The following is a 19,610-nucleotide window of genomic DNA, read 5'->3' as shown; positions in this document are numbered from 1 at the left end:
GAATCAAAGAATGCATGAATGACAGAATGAATGAATGAATGAATGAATGGGGAAAATAAACTACAGAGTAAACAGAACACCTCCACTCAGCTCTCTGACTCCAATAACCCACATTCATACCTGTCGCTGAACAAGAAGCTGATTCTTGTGACGCCTCCGAACAGGGGGGGGCAGCCCGGGGGAAGGACCAGCCGTCACCGCGCGTCACAGGCGGCTTCAGTATTTAAACTTGAGGCAGGAGGAGGAAAGTTTTCAGGGTCGGGACTTCGTTGCTTAGCAGCTCCAGGCGCAGGACTCCGACTGCCTCGGCTCTTCTCACTGCTCTCTACCAAGGAAGCGCGTCCTCTGTCCGTCTGTCCGTCTGTGTCCTCCTCTCAGTCTCCGTGGCCAACATGTCCCACACCGTGACGCTGAAGGGACCCTCTCCCTGGGGCTTCCGCCTGGTGGGAGGACGGGACTTCAGCACGCCAATAACCATCTCCAGGGTAGGTGCCATCTCCACTGCGCGGTGGTTCCGTTACGTCTCCATTCATTCGGGTTGTGCGCAATTACGCATCGCCGGAGCCACTCGGTTCACTTCAGACTTTCTACATTTTTTTACGCACGAAATGATGATTGAAATGTGGTTTATTCAACGTTTTCATCCTCACAAAGTTTCTACCTGACGAGTTGGAAAGTCATCCTAAAATCCTCGCCTGGTTACTTCACCCTAAATGAGATATGGACCTGATTTCAGATCAGGTCCAGGTCCGTTATCCCTCGCAGCAGGAACTGTAATCGTATCAGGAGAAGCTGAAGTCTGATTCCTGGCAGCTGAAGTGGCCCGTTCAGTTTGAGTCATATCGGCTGATCAAGGGTTAAAGTCTGTGAACCTCATCTATAGAGGCAATTTATGCGAGATTAAATATATATATATATATATGGGGTTATTTTTAAAGATTAATATCATAACATAAAACAATTTGAGTATAATATCATCAATATAAGGACAAAATCAGGTCAAAGGTACTTTTTACTTAATTTTGAATATAGAAATAATGTGATTCAATGTTATTTTCCAACTTTTCATCAAATGAAAGTGTTGCCGTGAGACTCACATTATTGTATTATTATTATTATTATTATTATTATTAATATTGCATGTGTTCATCTGTGAGTTGACGTGGTGCCTCTGCGATTCTCAAACCTCCGTGAACTTCCCTGACCCTCAGAATATGGGTCAGGAGTCAGAGTGCTGGCAGTGGATCTGGCAGTAGCCTATAGTTTATCCCAGCCTGGGTAAACACAGGCCGGTGCTGCTGCAGGGCTTGTAGAGAGAGAGAGAGAGAGAGAGGGAGAGGGAGAGGGGGTGGAGGGGCGCTGACATTTGTTTTTCATCAGAGCTCAGTAGTGCTGCTGAGGGATTCCAGGTGTTGGGCTCTGCAGCTGGAGCACCGGCCCCCAAACCGGCCCTTTAACTACAGGGCCCTTTGCACTTCAGACCAGAGGTGTAATTTTTAGATTTACGGTGGGCAATCAACGACTCTCCGAGCGGAGCAGACGACCGCTGAAGGTCACCTGAAGTGCTCCCTGTTTTAAAAACCTGTCCCTGAAAAGGACAGCTGTGATGCAATAATTTGACGTACATACTTCACAGTTGTCTGAAGGTTTTGCTCGAGGCTCTTACTTTTCACAATCAAAGTGAAACGAAAGCTGGATGTTTTGAAATGTCCAAAAAAAAAAAATCCAGAAATCAAACACTCACAGCTCTTTGTACCTAAATGTCCTCTTTTGTTAAGGGCTCAGATATTATTGGCCGTGTGGATCGCTTGCTGTACGTTTGATCTCCATGATTCACTTATCTGCACGGAGCGGAGTTTCCAACTGAGTCTTTGCCCAACACCAGAAGTCATTTGGAAAAAATGGGAAACCGACACTGTGGCCTCATCTCTCCTGTCTCCACTGCTTACGTTAAAGACCAGATGTTGCTTTCCTGCTTCAGGCCCTGTCAGGTTTTTTCGTGACACGTACCTTCCTAACGTCTTGTAGTAATTTGTACAGTAGGCAAGTTGCGGTTTCACTATAATCACTCTCACAATTAATCATCAGTATCTGTTCATGCTTGCATTACTGCCAATATGAAAAACCATGGCATGCAACAGGGGAGAGTTCTTTATGTGTGTGTGTGGACATTGCGTAATTCAGTGATGACGGCATCAGTGAAATTAATTACTTGTTTCACTTTGCAGACAGTTGCATAAGGTGGCATAAAAGAAACATGGAAAAGCTGCTCGCAAGAATAAATAAAAGGGGTTGAGATTGATTCCAAAATCTTGGCTTGAAAATTAGAGAGGGAAGCAGCTGTTGTGATGCAGGGGCGTTTATCTAAATAAAAGTAATGTCAGAGGCAATGTTTCAGCTGAGAGTCTCAGGATTTCACCTCTCGGAGCCGTTTGTGTCTCTGACACATCAGCTGACAGCACAAAATGCTTTGTACTGGCAGGACATTATAATGGTTTTAGACTGGTGTCTCATTATCTGGTTCACAGAAGCTGGTCAAAGGAAAAATTCAACAGAAACTCAGAAAAATAGACGAAGTGATGGGAACAGTGTCCTCTGTGAGTCGTGTGAGCTGCTTGCCTTCTGAGTTTGTGATTCATTGCCTCTGTGTCTCTTAAACTCGTTGTTCCGTCACACGCTTGTTGCATTCTTGCTGTTCACTGCGCGCCCAAGACGACAATTACAGGTTGTTGAATGGTGACACGGAGAGAGATGCATGGTGGGAGCCGAGGAGTGTGTTTGTGGGAGTTTCAGAGTGAGTTGCTTTATGTCTTACAGGATCCAAAATGTCTCTTTGGGGGATTTTTTAGTATCACGTAATCTTTGTACAAGACCAGAACAGTGTGGAGGATGTGTCTCTGTAGAAGAACAGAAGACCAGAAAAGACCTAAAAACCTTTTGTTTCTTTTGAAGTTTTACAGTTCTTTACATAATCCTTCTGATTATACCTTTGCTCTGCGTGACTGACAGATCTCCTCCCTTCCTCTTTATTCCTGCATATTTGAAAGCGGATGCCACGAAGCACCTGGGAGACAGTGAAAGTTGTAAATACCAGAAAACAAGGTCTGCTGGCAGCAGCTGGTTCTTTGGGTAAGGTGATAATGTCCCGGGATGGGCCCATTAGTCTCCTGTCAGCCCATTAGGACTCCCGCCAGTTAACGGCACGTCTACTTGACTTTGGAAACATTCACCCTGATAACATGCCTGTGTACGCGGTGGCAGCTTGTTAAACGGCTGCGTGCGCACGACAGAGGAAAAGTGGCGGAGACGAATATGAAAATCGCTTGTGTAACTGCAGAAGCATTTAGAGAGGACACGCTGAATACGGCAGCTGTGGTTTAAGCCCCTTTTGTGAACCGACGTCCGGGCAGCGGGTGACGCAGAACGCCTGTCAGTCCGGCCAACGAGCAAACACTCGTCTTCTGGACAGGAATTTACAGCTGAGTGTTGTTCAAATAATGACCCAAATCCCAGCGTAGCTTCCTTTCTCAGAACTTTATGTGGCATATTTAGAGGTCGGGTTTCGCACAAGTTCTTTTAACTGCGTTTGTGGCGAGTGGATGGTTTTTTTGAGTATTTTATTTATTGTTTTGTGAGTGATATACAAAAACAGTTTCTTAAAATCCCAAAACAATGTCTTCAAAAGTGTGTTTGTTGCTCAACCAGTCGTCCTGACGTGAAAGAAATAAACCACAGTGACATAAAATAACAGAAAACCAACACAACCTCATGTTTAAGAAGCTGGAACCATGAGAATGTTTCAAACTGGTATTCTTCAATCCAACGATATTCAGTTTATCAAAAAGAAAACAACAAATTTAAATTCTTGAGCTGGGAAATGTTCGGCATCTTTGGGTGAAAAAGTCGTAGTTGTAGTATTTGTTTCGGTTCCACATTTTATTATTTATATGCAGTAGAGAAACGTAATCAACCCCAGCAGACCTTAAGGGTTCTCTTGTTGTTAACACGTTGCTTTGGAATCAAAGTCCAACCTCAGGCAGACAGATACCTTCTTATCAAAGTGGGACAATCTGATAAACTAACCGTTGAATGTTGTTTATGAATTCAAAGGAAAGGTTCAAGTGTATCTTAAAGCAACACTGACATGCTCATATGTACATTTAAGGGGTTATTGGTCCCTGTATGAACTCCGCCTGCACCCACTGGTCACATACACATGCCTCAGATGCCTCCTTGTAATGGTTTTATTGTGATTGATGGGAGAAGAGCGGTAAAGGGATCACATCCAGACTTGAGTAATGATTTAGAAGACTTAAATCTCCTTTAGGCATATAGTTAAAAATATGATCCTTTAAGGAATAAATAAAGCAGAGAGAAAAAGAGTCTCATTGCATTTGCACATTTCTCGTCCTTCGTCATTCTTTATCTGTAAGTCCCCACCGATCTGGAATTTCTGGAATTCTATAGCGTAAAAGAGAAAAAGCAAAAGCCAGAGCGAATCATGACGCTTCACGTGTCTTATGCTGATTAGACAAGTGTATTGAAGCGCATGAATTAGGAGCAACTATTACTTTGATTGCATTATTATATTATATATCATATATCACATGAACTCAATGTCCCCTGTACCTTTTAATCTCCCAGCATACATCTGTCCAGCCCCCCTGCCACACAGACACAACATGTGACCTGAAGCCACATGGGTTAGTTTCTTCTGCGGGTTGTTGCTCCTTTTCTCGTGATGCCAGAAGCTCTATTAGAAACAGAGATATCAGCTGCATGGCACCGTCGAGGAATTTCCTGTTGTCATCAAAGCTTTATGTGAAGTTCCTGAGTCCGTAAAGCAGAGGAGACAATGTGAGTCCTTGGGTTGTTGCCGAGCATTTCCTCCTCATCTGGCTGTCTGGTGTATGAAAGTCTGTAGCTGATGTTCACACCAGTCCTGTTCTTTCATTGTTCAATAGTCAAAGTGCTTTTGTGTAAAAAAGCTGTGATGAAAGCGGGAAGTTCCTCCACTCTTTTCTCTTAATATTGACTTGGACAAGTCCCCGTTCTAAACATGTCTGTTTGGAACGCAGAACCCCTCTGCTGCACAAAGAGCTGTTCATCTGTTTACTGTAAGTCCGGAGAATCTCGACTCATTATGCAGAACTCCCAATACAGAATTAGTTTTTGTTGCCGTTGTTGCGAAACAGGCTTTTGTCATGTTGTCAACAACTTCATTACATTGATGAGTCCCGGGTTGCTGCTCCTGCAGGAGCGCTGGTCGCCTCTTTATTCAAATTTCATGTATATCGAAAATATCACGGGTCCAAATCCCAGCACATCCTACACTGCTCTTCCTTGGGCCCTTAACAATACATATCTCAAGTGTGCAACATTGAACGTTATGTGACAGATTACATTCATTAAAGCAGCCTGCAGTTGGGATCTTCTCTAAGTCTTGATTTATGTGCCTTCTAGGGACGGGAATCGGCAGGGACCTCCCGATACGATACTATCACGATACTTAGGTGGCGATATGATATGTATTGCGATTTCTGTGGGTATTGCGATTCGATATTACGATTTCCTGGGATTTCTTTTGGTTATTTTATTATTTTAAATACTGGACCATGGAAAAATGTTGAATCATTCCTTCAAATACAACACAGTCAAATTCACTTAGAGCTTTACCAGTTTTATTTCAAATATTAACATTAACTTAATAACTGCCGGGCAGCCAATAGAGAAAAATAAATAAAAATGTTCCCTATTATTGTACAGCCCCTGTCAACTGCACACAAACTGACAGATTAAGAAATGTATGCCACTTAGGCTACTTTTAAAGAATAAATAAAAGGTAAATTAAATAGAATGAATAAAAGTTTACTTAAAATATACACTTTGAAATAAACAAAAAGTAGGCTATTGTTGTTTGCATGTAGCCGATGCAAAGCTAGTGCTTGGGTATGTTTAGATTCTTGTTAAAATCGTCATTCACAAGAATCGCGATTTGTAACTGAATCGATATTTCCCCCCATCCCTAGTGCCTTCCCTTCCAACTTCTCGTCTTCTTAGTCAGTGTTGATCACCACATACACGTCTTTGTTTTCCTGCACACGTTGCCAAATATCTAAAACACCGTTCTTGATTCACGAACATGTTGAAACTTCACACGGTGACAAAGACCTCTGTCGAACTCTTCAGGGAAAGTGTCTGCAAAAAACAGTCAGAGCGCTTAATAATGACATCACGATTCAGATTCACAAGGATTTCCACGCGTTCATTGATGAGTAACATGGATGAGCGATATCGTGGTCATCCTAGACAGACACACAAATGCATCACAAATGCAATTAAGTTCCAAGTGACTCTTCCATTTCCCTGCCCTTATTACATACTGAATTAAATCATAAGCGACCGTGTTCCTTGTTGGTCTTGGCGGACGCAGTGTCTTTGTTTGAGTGCGATAATCACACACCAGCGAGAAACTCACACCCCAAGCTATGTAATGTGTCTCCAAAAGCGTCACCAAGGTCATAACCATGGTTCCTATCGCGCGTCCAACAAGCAAACAAAGGCGTCTGACACGCTGCCAGGAATTATTCTCTCTTGTTGTTGAGATGTGCGCCTCACTGATCCCACCCAGCTGAGAAGGGAAAAAAAGCCTCTGAGGAATTCACGCATGAGAAAAACATTAAGAAGTGACAGGTTCCTCTTTCACGAAGCTCGGAAACAACCGACCACGAGTTGACTTGTTGGTTTTACAGGTCAAGAGGTGTTTAGATGATCGGGTTAGGATGAATGTTGATATTATTTAACCCTCTGGACACTGATGTAGAGGCTGAGGGACATTGTTGTTAGGGTTAGGGTTCCTATAAAATCCACCCGAAGCAAAAGCTTGAAACAACTTGAACGTTTATTACTTTTCTATTGAAATACTAAAGGCCTCTGTCTGGTGATTACATTTCCTTATGTGCGGTAGGAAAATTTGGTAACAGTCAGTTTTGATGGGGCATTTACTGAGGGAGATTGTTATTTTCATGATCATATTCTAATCGATCTAAAACTAAAATCATAATGGTTTAAACATTCAGTCTTTTTGGATTAAATGGTCAGATTTTAGTATGACCTACACAGGATGACATGGTCACTGAGAAGTTAGGGAAACAACAGTTTTATAACATAACCCACAATGATTTTCAGTCAAGTTCAGAGCAGTTTAACTTCGACGTCTGTGCCTTCAAACTGCTCTCTGACTGCTACTATATCATACATATACACTATATTCAGCATAAACTACTTCAGGAGCGTATGAGTTTGTGTGTCCATATCCAACACAGATCCTGATCCAGGAATTCTTACTCATCTCTTATTACAATTCCCACATAAACTGACATTTTCACAACAGCAGTAACTATGCAACATTCAGAACAGAAGCTAAAATGAAAGTATTTGTCCCTCATCTCTTTCCTTTTTGGTGCTTTACACACCACCGTTGCAGAAAAACCCTCTAAAGGTCAACAGCACTTTGATTTTATGGCTTCAATCTTGTAATAAAAGAAAGTCTCACTTTCCCTTGAGACTGACGCAGCTTTAATGTGCACTGTACATTTCACATGGACGGTCCACCTGTGTCCTCTGTCTCCCTCAGTCTCCCTCTCAGACCCACAGAGACAAACGGCCACAGTGAGACCACACTCGTCAGCGTGCCACACGATGACTCGTCGTGACACGAGGTTGTCGTTTGCTAACCGCTTCGTCTGGTAGCGTTTAACTATGTCACCGATTGTGATGTGACTGTTTATATTGCCCAACACCCGGTGAAGTCGCTCTCTGCGGGATCGATGCCGCCTCGAAGCCACAACTGCTGCTTGTGCAATCAGTATAATGATATAATAAGACCTTTCTGGTGTCTGTATATGTTGTGTAACGTCAAAGTTAAACCTGAAGTCAGGATCTCGTGCAGATTTGTCTGAGTGAATCAAGAGATGTGGGTGAAAATGGGATTAAATTCAGTTTCTTATTTCGGCCAAGTTTGACTTTTATTTAATTTATTTATCTTTTCTGCCTCACAACAGAAACCAAACATAGTTCTGGTTCCCTCTGCCTTTGAGCCGAGACAACTGTTTACGAGCTGCAGTCAAACGCCCTACAGTACAGACACGTGCCTCTTCTCATTTTTAATTCGGAATAATTTAATCGTATTTCTCTCATCACGTGAAATAAGTGGAAATGGATGTCTCGGCTTTTGTTACTTGCATGTTAGTAAAATGACAAAAAAAGAAAGTTACGGTTAAAAAAAAAAAACTAAAAAAACTTTTGGGTACCCTTTAAGGCTGCTTGGAGTAATTAGAAAATGACGCTAATTATTAAAGCTCCACATCTCCATCATCATTACATCACCACATCTGCAGTGTAAATATAGCAGATGATGATGATTCTTCGGAAACACACAACTCTACGCCCTCTTCACGTTAGGGGAATGTTTAACCTCTGGTGACGACCTCAGCCACGGCACTTAGCATACCACCTCTGTGTGTGTGTGTGCATGTGTCTGTGTGTGTGTGTGGGGGGGCACTTGTGTGCGTGTGATTCATGCTTAACTATTCGTGGCCTGACCCTGAAGTGCTCACTTATGGACTTGAACAATCCACCATGATGCAACCCAGGGTCAAATCAAATCAAACACACCCACCCACCCACACACACACACACAAACACACACACACACACAAACACACACACACACACACACACAACACACACACAAACACACACACACACACACACGCACACACACACACACACAGACACACACACACACACACACACACACACACACACACACACAGACACACACACACACACACACACACACACACACACACACACACACACACACACACACACACCCAGACATGTTTGTACTCCTATCTTAGTGAGGACACTGATTGACATAACCTTAAACATTCAAACTAAATGCCTCACCCTAACCTAAACCTTCTTCTAACCTCAACCCTAAAACCAAGTCTTAACTCTCAAACAGACTGGTGAAATGTCCTCACTTTCCAAAAATGTCGTCATTGTGTAGGGTCAATGCTTAAAATGGTCCTCATAAAGATATAAGTACAGGAACATACACACACATACACACCCACACAATCAGTGACATTTCTAATCCTCTTTAAAACAGTATTTATTCTGAAACCAACCTCCCTTCGATCAAACTCGTCCATTCTTGTGATTTATGTCATTTCTGCAAAAGCAGCTGATGAACCGAGTGAGTTCAGAGTCTTTTCTTTTCTTTCCACGAGACTCATGCACATTTCCCAGAATGCCTCTGACCTCTGAGCTTGCCGGAACTGAGTCAGGGACATTGGGGTCATTAAAAAGCTGTAAATCAGGACCCCCCCCCACATCTGAATCACACGACTTAGCCGTTAGTGCTTCACGGAGCGTGAACTTGTGAGCCTTTGCTCCTGAAGCGCTCGTCCCATAGCGGACGGGTTTTTCTGCTCCTCTCTGGCTCCTCCTCCTCTGTGCTGCTCATCCAGAGTGGATCGCCAATCACATCTGAGACTCGATTACAGGAAAAGTGTTACTTCTATATACAAGGTTTCACTGTTCCAAACACGATACATCTCAATCTACAGCTGTCAAGGTAATAGGTTAATTAGAGGACGTTGTGGGGTCAGACGGTGGGAGCTCTGGTTTGGAGACGAACGAGCTCATCGAGAGGTTTCCACTTAAAACCTGGGATGACAGGACAGAGATTAATCACCAGCACTCGACATGTAAGGTGCTTATTAACTGGAAAATAATCATAAATCATCTGTTGCCCGTGCATTTATGCAAACAAGTCATTTTAGCCTTTTGTCTGGAGTGACAGTTCCCCTCTCTCTTGTTCACTTTTTATTCAGTGGCATATTTGCTGTAGCGGTTTGCCAAATGAAACAATGATTCAATAAATAATAATCTGTCAGTTTAATATAATGGAGAATCTATTTGGCCATAGGATCTTTGAAGCTATGATGAATTTTTAACATTATATGGATAAAGAAATGAATAATGTGGTAGTTAAAGTACCTGTTAGCTGCAACCCAAGAAGGTGGTGCCGTCATCGAAAGCTGTCACCGCTCAAGCCAAAACTTCTTCCTCTCCTCCTTCCTCTCCTCCTTCCTCTCCTCCTTCCTCTGTTGCTCTTAGAAATATTCTGAATGAACATTAGTTTAATCCCCGTTACACATTTTCCAATCTGCAGCAGAGAGTAGCACAATCCTGCTGTTATTCAGGTGAAAGTGTCACACGGATTAATGCTTTAATTTCCTACAAAAACAGTGCGACCGAGGCGATCGTATCCAGCTGCTGCAGATCTCTGCACGTTTAATAGCTGGAAAAACACTGTCAAACCGATCCTCACACATTTCATAGCTTCGCAGAGCACGGAGAGCGACCGGAGACACGATGAGAATTGTTCACATTTTTTGGTTTTCATTGGTACTAGAGAGCATTTTTCCTCTGCAGCTGTTTCACAGTGGAGGTTTGATGATGGAGGATTTGATTGGTAGTTTCTCCACATTTATGTTCTCCAAAAAAACAACACACGGCCAGTCAGAGGCGGGCCTGGAAACAGCCGGGACGGTTGTGCGTGTCAGCTTGAGCTTGTGATAATAGAAAATTGTTATCATATGTTACTAAGTGTGTCTGGGAAGGTGAAAGAGACCCAGTGGGACGCCCGCTCCCCCCCCCCACCTGTGGTGCTCAGATGTCTGCACATCCGCATGCTCTCTAGTTTGAAGCATCGCAGAGAGGAAGCTGCTCACTGTCTTCGGATTATCTTCGACATAAAAGCGATATGGACATTCGTGACAAAAAGGCCGAAGAACGTGTTGAGCAGATGCTTGTGTGGATCTGACGTTGCACAGAGACAGTTAAGGTTCAAGGTTCAAATCCTGTTAATCAATGGGACTTTTGTCAGTGTGAAGGAGTTGCTGTGCAGATTGTTAGTTTTTTGCAGAATTAAAAAAAAGCTCCAGTTCTTTCCATCGAGACTCCGAGCGGCTTCTCACATCCCAGTGCCGTCGCTGCTGGCTTTTCAAAATGTAAACCCAAGGTGCTGCCCAACATAATATTACGTAAATCAAAAGAGAGTTGCTCTTGTTGAATTTGGCCCTCACTAATACTCTTTTTGTATTTCTGTCTCCCTGACAGTTTGACACCATTTATAACAGCATTTTCTTGCTTTCCTTGATTTGCTGTTTCGGGTGTTGCTCGGATTGTTAAGTGTGTGTTTCTTTGTGTGTTGTCTCCAGATCACAGCAGGCAGCAAGGCGGCCCAAGGCGACCTGTGTCCAGGCGACACCATCCTGGCCATCAACGGCGACAGCACAGAGAGCATGACTCACATGGAGGCTCAGAACAGGATCAAAGCCTGCACTCGGCAGCTCGCGCTCAACATCATCAGGTACGAAAAACACAAGGATTTTCTCAACCAGAGCAACTTAACATCACCGGTCATTTGGTCAGAACCTTAGAATGACTCAAGCCCCTGATCCACTGGTCAAAAACACCCACAAACATCTGGCTTACGTCTGCAGTGGAAATGGGTCAAATGACTCCTCAGTAGACACAAGCTTTTATTGGCTCCGGCACCAGTCAGCAGTGATGGAAACATGACACCCGGGTGAACGCACTAATTCCTTCTTCCCAGGACAGGCGTGTGCACTTCTGCCTCTCTAGGCAAAAAATATCATACCGCCCAATATGCAACATACCATACCAGCAACAACACACAAACACTTGTATTCCATACACACACAGGGCTAGTGCACTGGATCACTAGTGCAACAGTATTAAAGCATACATGACGCAATATGCAGCCATTTCTATAGATCCATATCATGAGTCATGGCAGCACAGATAGCTGTTTTCCAAGTATTCCAATTTCAGTTCCTCAAATTACATAATACCAGTGCAACTCTCTCCTATCTCCTTTCAGAAGTGAACAAGTTGGGCCTTCATCGCAGCAAAAGTCTGCCGCAATCAATATGTTTTAACAACGAGCCGCTCTGTCTTTAGAATGCCTGCTCCTTCAATACTCTGCTCTTTTTATATTCACAGCCAGATAATAACACTGCAGTATCTCCTCTCAATGGATTTGTTTTTTCTTAAAGACAATCTATGGACCTATGTATGGGTCTGAAATTAAGTTAAATGAAGTTAAAATTGAATCGACCACTGCTTCTTGAGAGCAGGGGGCGGGAGGCGGTGAAAGAGGCGGCTTCAGGTGCAGCGCCATTGACAGGTTCCTCAGCAATTCACATTTTGCTTTTATCAGTGTAGACACAGTCACTGAACCTTGATACGTTATGATGCACAATAAACTTGAAATACTTTGGCGGGTAACTGGTAGCGAACATTTTTATACCTCATTGTTTTTTTTACATCTTGGGACCAACCTCACAGCTCTTATTATCAAGAAACCTAATTTAGGAGATCTCTCAACCTAACTCCATCCATCTAGTTAGATTGGCCTTCAAGGGAACCTCTACCGTTTTTTTTTTACTGCTGCACATGTGTAAACAGTTGTATAGAGCTACATGAAGTCTGATTAACTGACTCAACTTATGTCACGTGTTGGAATACTACAGTTCTGAAAATGAATAAAACCTGGGGGTATGGAGTTAATAAAAGAAAAGAGCTTACCAGACCATGGTAGTCTGGTCCTCCTTTCTGAATTTGTTCCATTTTCCATACCATGAGAATCAATATGTGCAGACTGATCCTACATCAGGAAATGTTTGAACATTAGTCACCTGCTAATCAGTCGTTGCTGCTCTGACCCTCGGCGCAGGCAGCTTATGGTTTTTGCTCTGTTGCTCATTAAGTGAATTCGAGGTTGAAAAGCCTGAGGGATTTTTGTATTCGCTGCCTCTCGTCCAGGAACCCACATTGTTTCTATTTGTGGAGGGTCTGTTCAGCTTGGCACAGTCGAGTCATGGCAGCAGATGACAGCTTTACGACGGTTTAAATGATCGAGCCGCCGCTCCTATAGAGCGCCGTCAAAGTCAATGGGGCTTGTGCACACAGTGAGTCAGACGGTGACCTTTTCCAACGGACTTCACAGGGAGATATATTCCACTATATGAGGTGGAAAATTGTCTTTCACTCTGCATCATTTTCAAAAAGCGGCCGAGAGCAACGCGTTTGAGCGTCAACGGCGGAGTGGAAGTCATCCGTCGAAACGGTTAATGACACAGAGAGAGGGGGAGGAGACGAGGAACGACCGAGGAAAAACTGAAACGGCAGTCGCTTCCCACATTTGTGTTAGATGGTTACTTTGGACTGGAAAGTGCAGCGCGAATCTGGCAACCTCTAAACTCCAATCTCTCAGATGGAGAACACTGTGGTTTTTTGGCCTCGGTTGCAAGTGACAACTGCCAACTGGTGCTTCAGCTCTCTCCTTTTAGGGCTTCTCTCTCTCTCGCCATGGGCTTTGACCTGCAGACGCAGTGGAAAGAAGACACACTCCCGCAGTAATCGGACGCCTCTGATGAGAGAAGATTCACACGTTTCTCCGCCCTGTATTGGTGCTGTATAGCGTGAGCTCCAGCATGCAGCACCCCCTCCTGCCCTTCACCTCAGCCTGTAGAGGAACTCATCCATTCATATATCACGCTGAGTGATGGAGCGTTCAGTGGCTTGTCCACATAGGGATTGAAAATCTATTTAAAGTTTGTATTTAGCTCAAAGTGCAGGGCAGCACTTCTACACCTGCAGCAGCACAAACAAGGGCACTGCCACACTTTCCCACTTCAGCTTAATTCCCCCCTGAAGCACTGAAAGTTATCTATCACAACAGGGAACGTAGGAAGGATTTAATATGAGCAGGAGCACTTTAAGAAGATAGATACTTGAAACCCTTGGCTGACATTCACTTGAGTTTTTAAAATGCCACTTTTCAGGGTACATAAAAGTGTTCTTGTGCATACTTTCTTTTACACAGTTTTATGGGAACATCAACGCCAGCTGTTTTGAAACCCAGGTATCTTGACCATCATTTTAACTGATGTGAATTTGAACAATGCCTCTCATTTGAGGTTTTGAATTGGGAATTGACATTATTTTTGTTTTTATTGGAGTAAAACATTTTGCCATGAAATCTCACGGCGCAGAATGCTCATTGGTTAAGTGAAGACCTTTTCTTACAAAGATATTTGACACCCGATAAGCTCTTTTACTTTGTATAGCTAAAAAAATGATTCTGCTAAATTAAAACCACAAGACAAACCCGCGTTGTTCATCAATCCTCCTTAATTCCTCATTTAAGCTGACAAGATAGCGGTTGGATGCTTGGTCATATATCAACACAGGCAGGACAAGGCTGGCTGCTGGTATGTGACCTTCTCTGTGTATATTGGTTGAATAATTACAGTGGGAATTGCCCTGCTGCCAGACGGGAGGAGGGCAAGTCATGTCTGAGAGGGACGTACAGCCACACAGCGTTTGGCTCCGGAGCTGAAATGAAGAAGTGGTGAAGGAGACGGAAGATAGAGCGAGAGGGGCCTTCAAGCAGAGGAGGGGGGAAAACAGTTTAGAAAGACAAGAGCGGACAGGTAGTGGCTGACAGGATGAAAAAAGAGAGGATGGAACCAAAGCTGCTTTCAGACATGCATTGAACTCTGGTCACTTTCCTGAAATGTCCAAGTCTGTAGCTCCGAAGAGACTTTGTCAGAATAAAGCAGGAAAATTGACTTGTAACAAATAACTCGGGATGAAAATACAAGTATAAGACGAAGAGTATTCCTCATGTCCTGACTCCTGCATGCTCTGCACCAGGCGCCACCGATCGCCTGAATGTTCCGGATCTTGGAGCTTGACTTTTTTCTTGTCAAATCAAAGCTGTGATTGGGTGAAAACCTCATACACATGTTTTCCAAAGCAATTCTTTCCAGGTCATTAGAGCCGTACATCCGAAGTACCAAACACCTACTGTGTGGAAGCAGTTTCTCTCGGGGGAAATGCTGCGCAGGAAGTTGTGTGTTAATAAACAGCAACAGTTACTGTGACAAACATAAATAGAGCCAAGCCTAACTTCATTAATAGGGGAAAAAAGAGGTCACGCTATTGCAAATTAACCACCGAGACGCACACAGAGGTTTAAATGGTAAAAATAAGTAAATAAATAAGACATGATGCAAAGTCGACTATTTGGGGGGGGTCATTAAACGTTTTCAAACTTTGAAGAAGCTCTTACAGAAAGTCAATGAGCTGTAAAAAAGCATTGAGGTTTGTTTTATGCCCCAATTATCTAAACAAAAGGGGGCGTCATGTTGATTTGTAAAAGTCAAGTGCTTATTATCGCTATTTACCAAAACAGATGTGGAATAAAGGCTCTTTCAGTTCCCTGGAAACACTCCTCGGCTGTGGGTGACTGGAAAAACCAATAATTATTCAATGGAAGCCATTGATTCTGGAGGCCCAGAAAAAAAGAGAAAAAGTTGGGAGTGACTCCCCGAACCCATGCTGACTCACAAGAAAATAATATTTTAGAGGACATCAGCTCTCAGCCCTCATTAAAAGCCTACGCCATAAAATCCTCCAAACAGTCACAGAGTCATAGATGGTGAAACGAGAGACCTGTAATTTTCTGTTGCTGCCGACCGACAAATATATGAGTCCACACGTCTGCTGTGAACCGAAATTACAGTTCGCTGGCTGCATCTGAGCTTGAGGTCTTGTGTAATGCAAGAATGTTTCTTTGTAAAGTCTCCGCATTTATTGCTTTCATAACCCGCCCCTCCTTCTCTTTTTTTCATAACTCATAATACAGAGCGTTTTTTAAAAGAGGGTTTCTGGTGGGCTGCCCCGGGGAAACACATGAAAGCTGAATGAGAAGTGAAGGAGAACCATGACAATTGGGGGCAGCAGCTGCACTTCTCTGTGTGGTATTGTTTTTTATAAAATGTCATTGAACGATGTTGTTAATCTTTGGTTTTCAGAGTTTATTACCTCTGACAAGGAGGTTAAGTTAGTTTGTTTGTTTGGAAAATTTGGGTGCAGATCCGGAACAGGGGACGGACCTTGGATTATCTTTCGCTCGTTTCAACATGATGGGACATTTTTCAACATTCTCACTTATTTCCCAGGGAATAATTTATGGAACTGATATCTATGATTGTGAGAAATCTGGTTCAGCTTGATTTAATTTAAGGTTGGGCCTTGACGGAGGTAAACGCCATTCTAGTTTTAGTCGTAATAAAGTTTGGTACTTTGTCTCCTCTTCTTTTATAACAGGTAGTGATTTCAGTATTTTCTTCTAACCTCTGGAAAATTGACTTGAACGATCCACATTCAGGAGTTTTTGTGCCGTAAACTGTGCCATAAAATGTCCAAATAAGTAATTACACTTTGGGAAAACCCAGGCCTGATACCTGTATATTCCACTATAGAATAAAATGGATACAGAAATGGACTATACATTATTAATAATTAAACGTCTCTGGTTATTGGCTGGACTTGTGTTTGTCCAGTGTGCGGTTACGTGAGGAAGCTGATTAATCGCAGAACGAAAGAGAAAACCGAGAAGGAAAGAAGGCGAGACGAGGACAAGGACAAGGAACCAGTAAGAAGTACTCTGAGGTCACCGGCTTTTCCATTTTCCAATCCGTCCTCCCGGCGCTTCAGGCCTGTCAGCACTCAGCTGAGAGGTGAAACACGCTCGCCGCTGTTGGTGCTGGCGATCAAATGGAGTCGTGTCGTCTCGGTGGGGAGGAAAAATGGCTGCGGCCCCCCTCCGCAAAACACACACACTTAAGTTCAGGGTGGTGTCAGACGACCTGGACAGACTCACCGGGCCCATATTGGTTGTGTGTCACGTCTGCTCGGCCTGTACATCCGACGCTGGGAACACAAGAACCAGCTGTGGAGGTTACTTTCTTCTCCTTCCTCCATTTTTCCCCTCCCGGTTCATCCCTTACCCCCCTTATGCCTGCCCCTCAATGTGCCGTTCATTCGTCCAAATCCCACCCTACCTATCCACAGCTGTTGCTTCTTGTCCCGTCCCCTCTTCATCTCCTCTTCTCTTCCCATCTCCTTCACCCTGACCTCACCTCCCTGCAGTCAGCCCCCCCGAGCCTTCTGGAGAAAAGAGTGCGGTCGTGCGGAGGCCTGAGAAACAGATGCTGGCGGTGGTTGTGATGTGTGTTTCCACCGCCGGTCAAGCTGTCCGGAAAGCGCCATGCTGAGTGGCAAGTTAAATCTGCTGAGAAATGAGTCATGAGGCCTGAGCTGCGTTACTGTGGGTCTTGTTCTGGTCTTCTATAAAAAGGTCTAATAAGAAAACAGGGACACCCTGCTGTTCTCATTTCAGCTTCATTTACAGTTAGGAAGGGAATTTATAGTTAGGTCTCGGCTGGAGTGAAGGATGACGTGCACACAGTTTTGTCATCTCTGGGTTTTGAGCCTTTGATGGGGCTGAATGGAATTTAACTTGTGCAATACAGAGTCTCTTTTGAATTGTATTGATTTAGATTTTATTGAAATGGTAACAGATGATTAAGTAGTTGAAGGAGATTTTCATAAAGAGGTTATATTTTCACCCCTGTTTTGTTGGTTGGTTGATTTGTGTGGACTGCTTATAAACTGATGAACAGTTTTCCATGAAACTTTGTGGAAGGATGGAACATAAACCAAGATAGAAAACATAAAATTATGGCCAGGATCTGGACAAAAGTAAAGATTTTTTTCACGGCTACCTGAATAAATGCAACAACAGACATGGTATTTGTAACAAATGGTCCCTGAGATTCGCTTCAAGCTTTTATCTGCATGTCCTCTTCCTTATCAGAGACTGAAACCACCAGAGTGTTTACACTTCAGTTATGTTAGTGTAGACTGTGGGATGGCTGATAGCAAGTGGTAATGTGAGATCCTCAATACTTAGTTCAAATATGGTTTGTGTTATTGAAACACAATAATAATATGACTCTGTTTGAGAGATTAAAATGGTTACTGAGCCCTCAACCCTATTCGTTTCAAAAGGTTTTATACTTGCTGATGTGCGTTAATCACAAATAACTTTTAATAACCTGGAATTTGATTTGCCTCCTTGATCCCAATCTGATTGAAAGCCCCCAAAACAAAGTCAGTCATTGAGTTGAGATTATTTTATCACACTATAGAAATCATATTATAATGCATTGATGGGAATGCTGACAGTACATAGTTGCATGTTGTATACAGGTGCATATATACAAGTTCGATGATGATCTGGAGTGTGAAATCACAACAGATCCCAGGGCCGAGGATTCAAGAGGAACCGGAGAGAGGAGGCAGAGAAAAGACCCAGAGTCGGACGTCTCTGGCTCGGGATCGGCTCCTGCTGCCTCACTTTGACTCAAGGGCCTGTGACTCACCGCTGAGGAATTATGCACGAGGCCGCATGCGACCAAAGGAACACAGGACTCCAGCTGGGACAAAGAGAAACCGCCAAAGGAGCCAACTCACACACATGCCTCTGCGCTACTACCAGGACCGCTGCCTTCCCCTTCTCCTCCCTCATCACCTCGTATCGTCATTCCACTCACGCTCTCCCAGGGCCTCTTTTTTTGTGGTGACCATAAAGGCAGCGTCAATGGAGTTGAAGAGGAGAAAGGGGAGGAAGGGGGTCGACCACAATCATTCCTCCTGCTTTTCTCCTTTCACTTCGATCTTGTCATCGGCCAGATGCAGATTTTTCCATGTGACTCGCTCAGGTCGTGACCTCCATAACCGCTCTTCAACAGTTTGAACTCTTCTCACGTTACAAAATGACACAGGAGTCGCTCCGGTGGTGTTTGCTGTACAAGTGGCCTGAGAAACCGCTCTCGTTCAGATGCGTTTCGAGGAAGCGAGTCGGGACTCTGAAGTGAACCATAAAATGTTCCGTGTTCGGCCGCATCTTAATTTGAAGGCACTGCAGGGCCGTCTGTCTCGTGCTCCTCCTCCTCCTCCAGCAGAGTGGTGACCGTGTGCAGCCAAAGAAAACTCATCCGCTGCTCCGAAAAAAACAGAACTCCCCAATCAGGAAATTAAAAAGGTCAAGCGAGGGAAACTATGACCAAAGGAAAGAAGAAAAAAATGACCTGGGCTTTTCTTTTGTCTGAGCTGCTCTCTGTATATGGGTGTTCAGTTTTGTCATGAGTCCATTCGTATTCAGTCTCATGTGGATAAAGTTTTGTAGTTTTTTAAAAAGCTGTATTGCCTTTTCTATCCATGATTGTTATTTTAATTCAAGAGGATTATCATGATTACAGAAATCCACTCCCACTTCATCCTCTGTCTTTTCATTTTTCTCGTTGTTTGCCTGGAGTCAATCTTGCTCGAGGTTGTTCCTTCGGGTGGAAATCAAAGACAACACTTGTAGGAATGAGCTCAGGACTCTTCCCCCTTTGTCCGATTTATCATTGTAAATCTCATTAAGAAACAGAGTGTACCGGTGTCTTCCCACAATACCTTTTGGCATCGGAGGAGGTCGAAGTAAGACGAGATAAAGTCTCAGTCGGCAGCTCGGTTTTAATATCTACTTTCCTTGAGCCTTGCAGATCATGACAGTCTGGTTCATACAGATTTACTGGTTTTTACTG

At 43.6% G+C, this 19,610-nt stretch overlaps 1 protein-coding gene across 1 annotated transcript in view; it reads left to right on the top strand.

Moving 5' to 3' along the window:
- Window positions 1-243: 243 nt before the first annotated feature.
- Window positions 244-19,610, top strand: part of pdlim4 (PDZ and LIM domain 4) — a 45,528-nt gene continuing 26,161 nt past the window's right edge. Inside the window, exons 1-2 of the mRNA XM_061085606.1 lie at window positions 244-485; window positions 11,298-11,449. Coding sequence (XP_060941589.1) covers window positions 393-485; window positions 11,298-11,449 — 245 coding nt within the window. The 5' untranslated portion in view covers window positions 244-392. The remainder of the gene's footprint in view (window positions 486-11,297; window positions 11,450-19,610) is intronic.

This window comes from Limanda limanda, chromosome 14 (genome assembly GCF_963576545.1).
Source record: "Limanda limanda chromosome 14, fLimLim1.1, whole genome shotgun sequence".
NCBI classification, from domain to species: domain Eukaryota; kingdom Metazoa; phylum Chordata; class Actinopteri; order Pleuronectiformes; family Pleuronectidae; genus Limanda; species Limanda limanda.
Note: the sequence above shows the minus strand (reverse complement) of the source record. Positions and strands in the feature narration are given on the sequence as shown.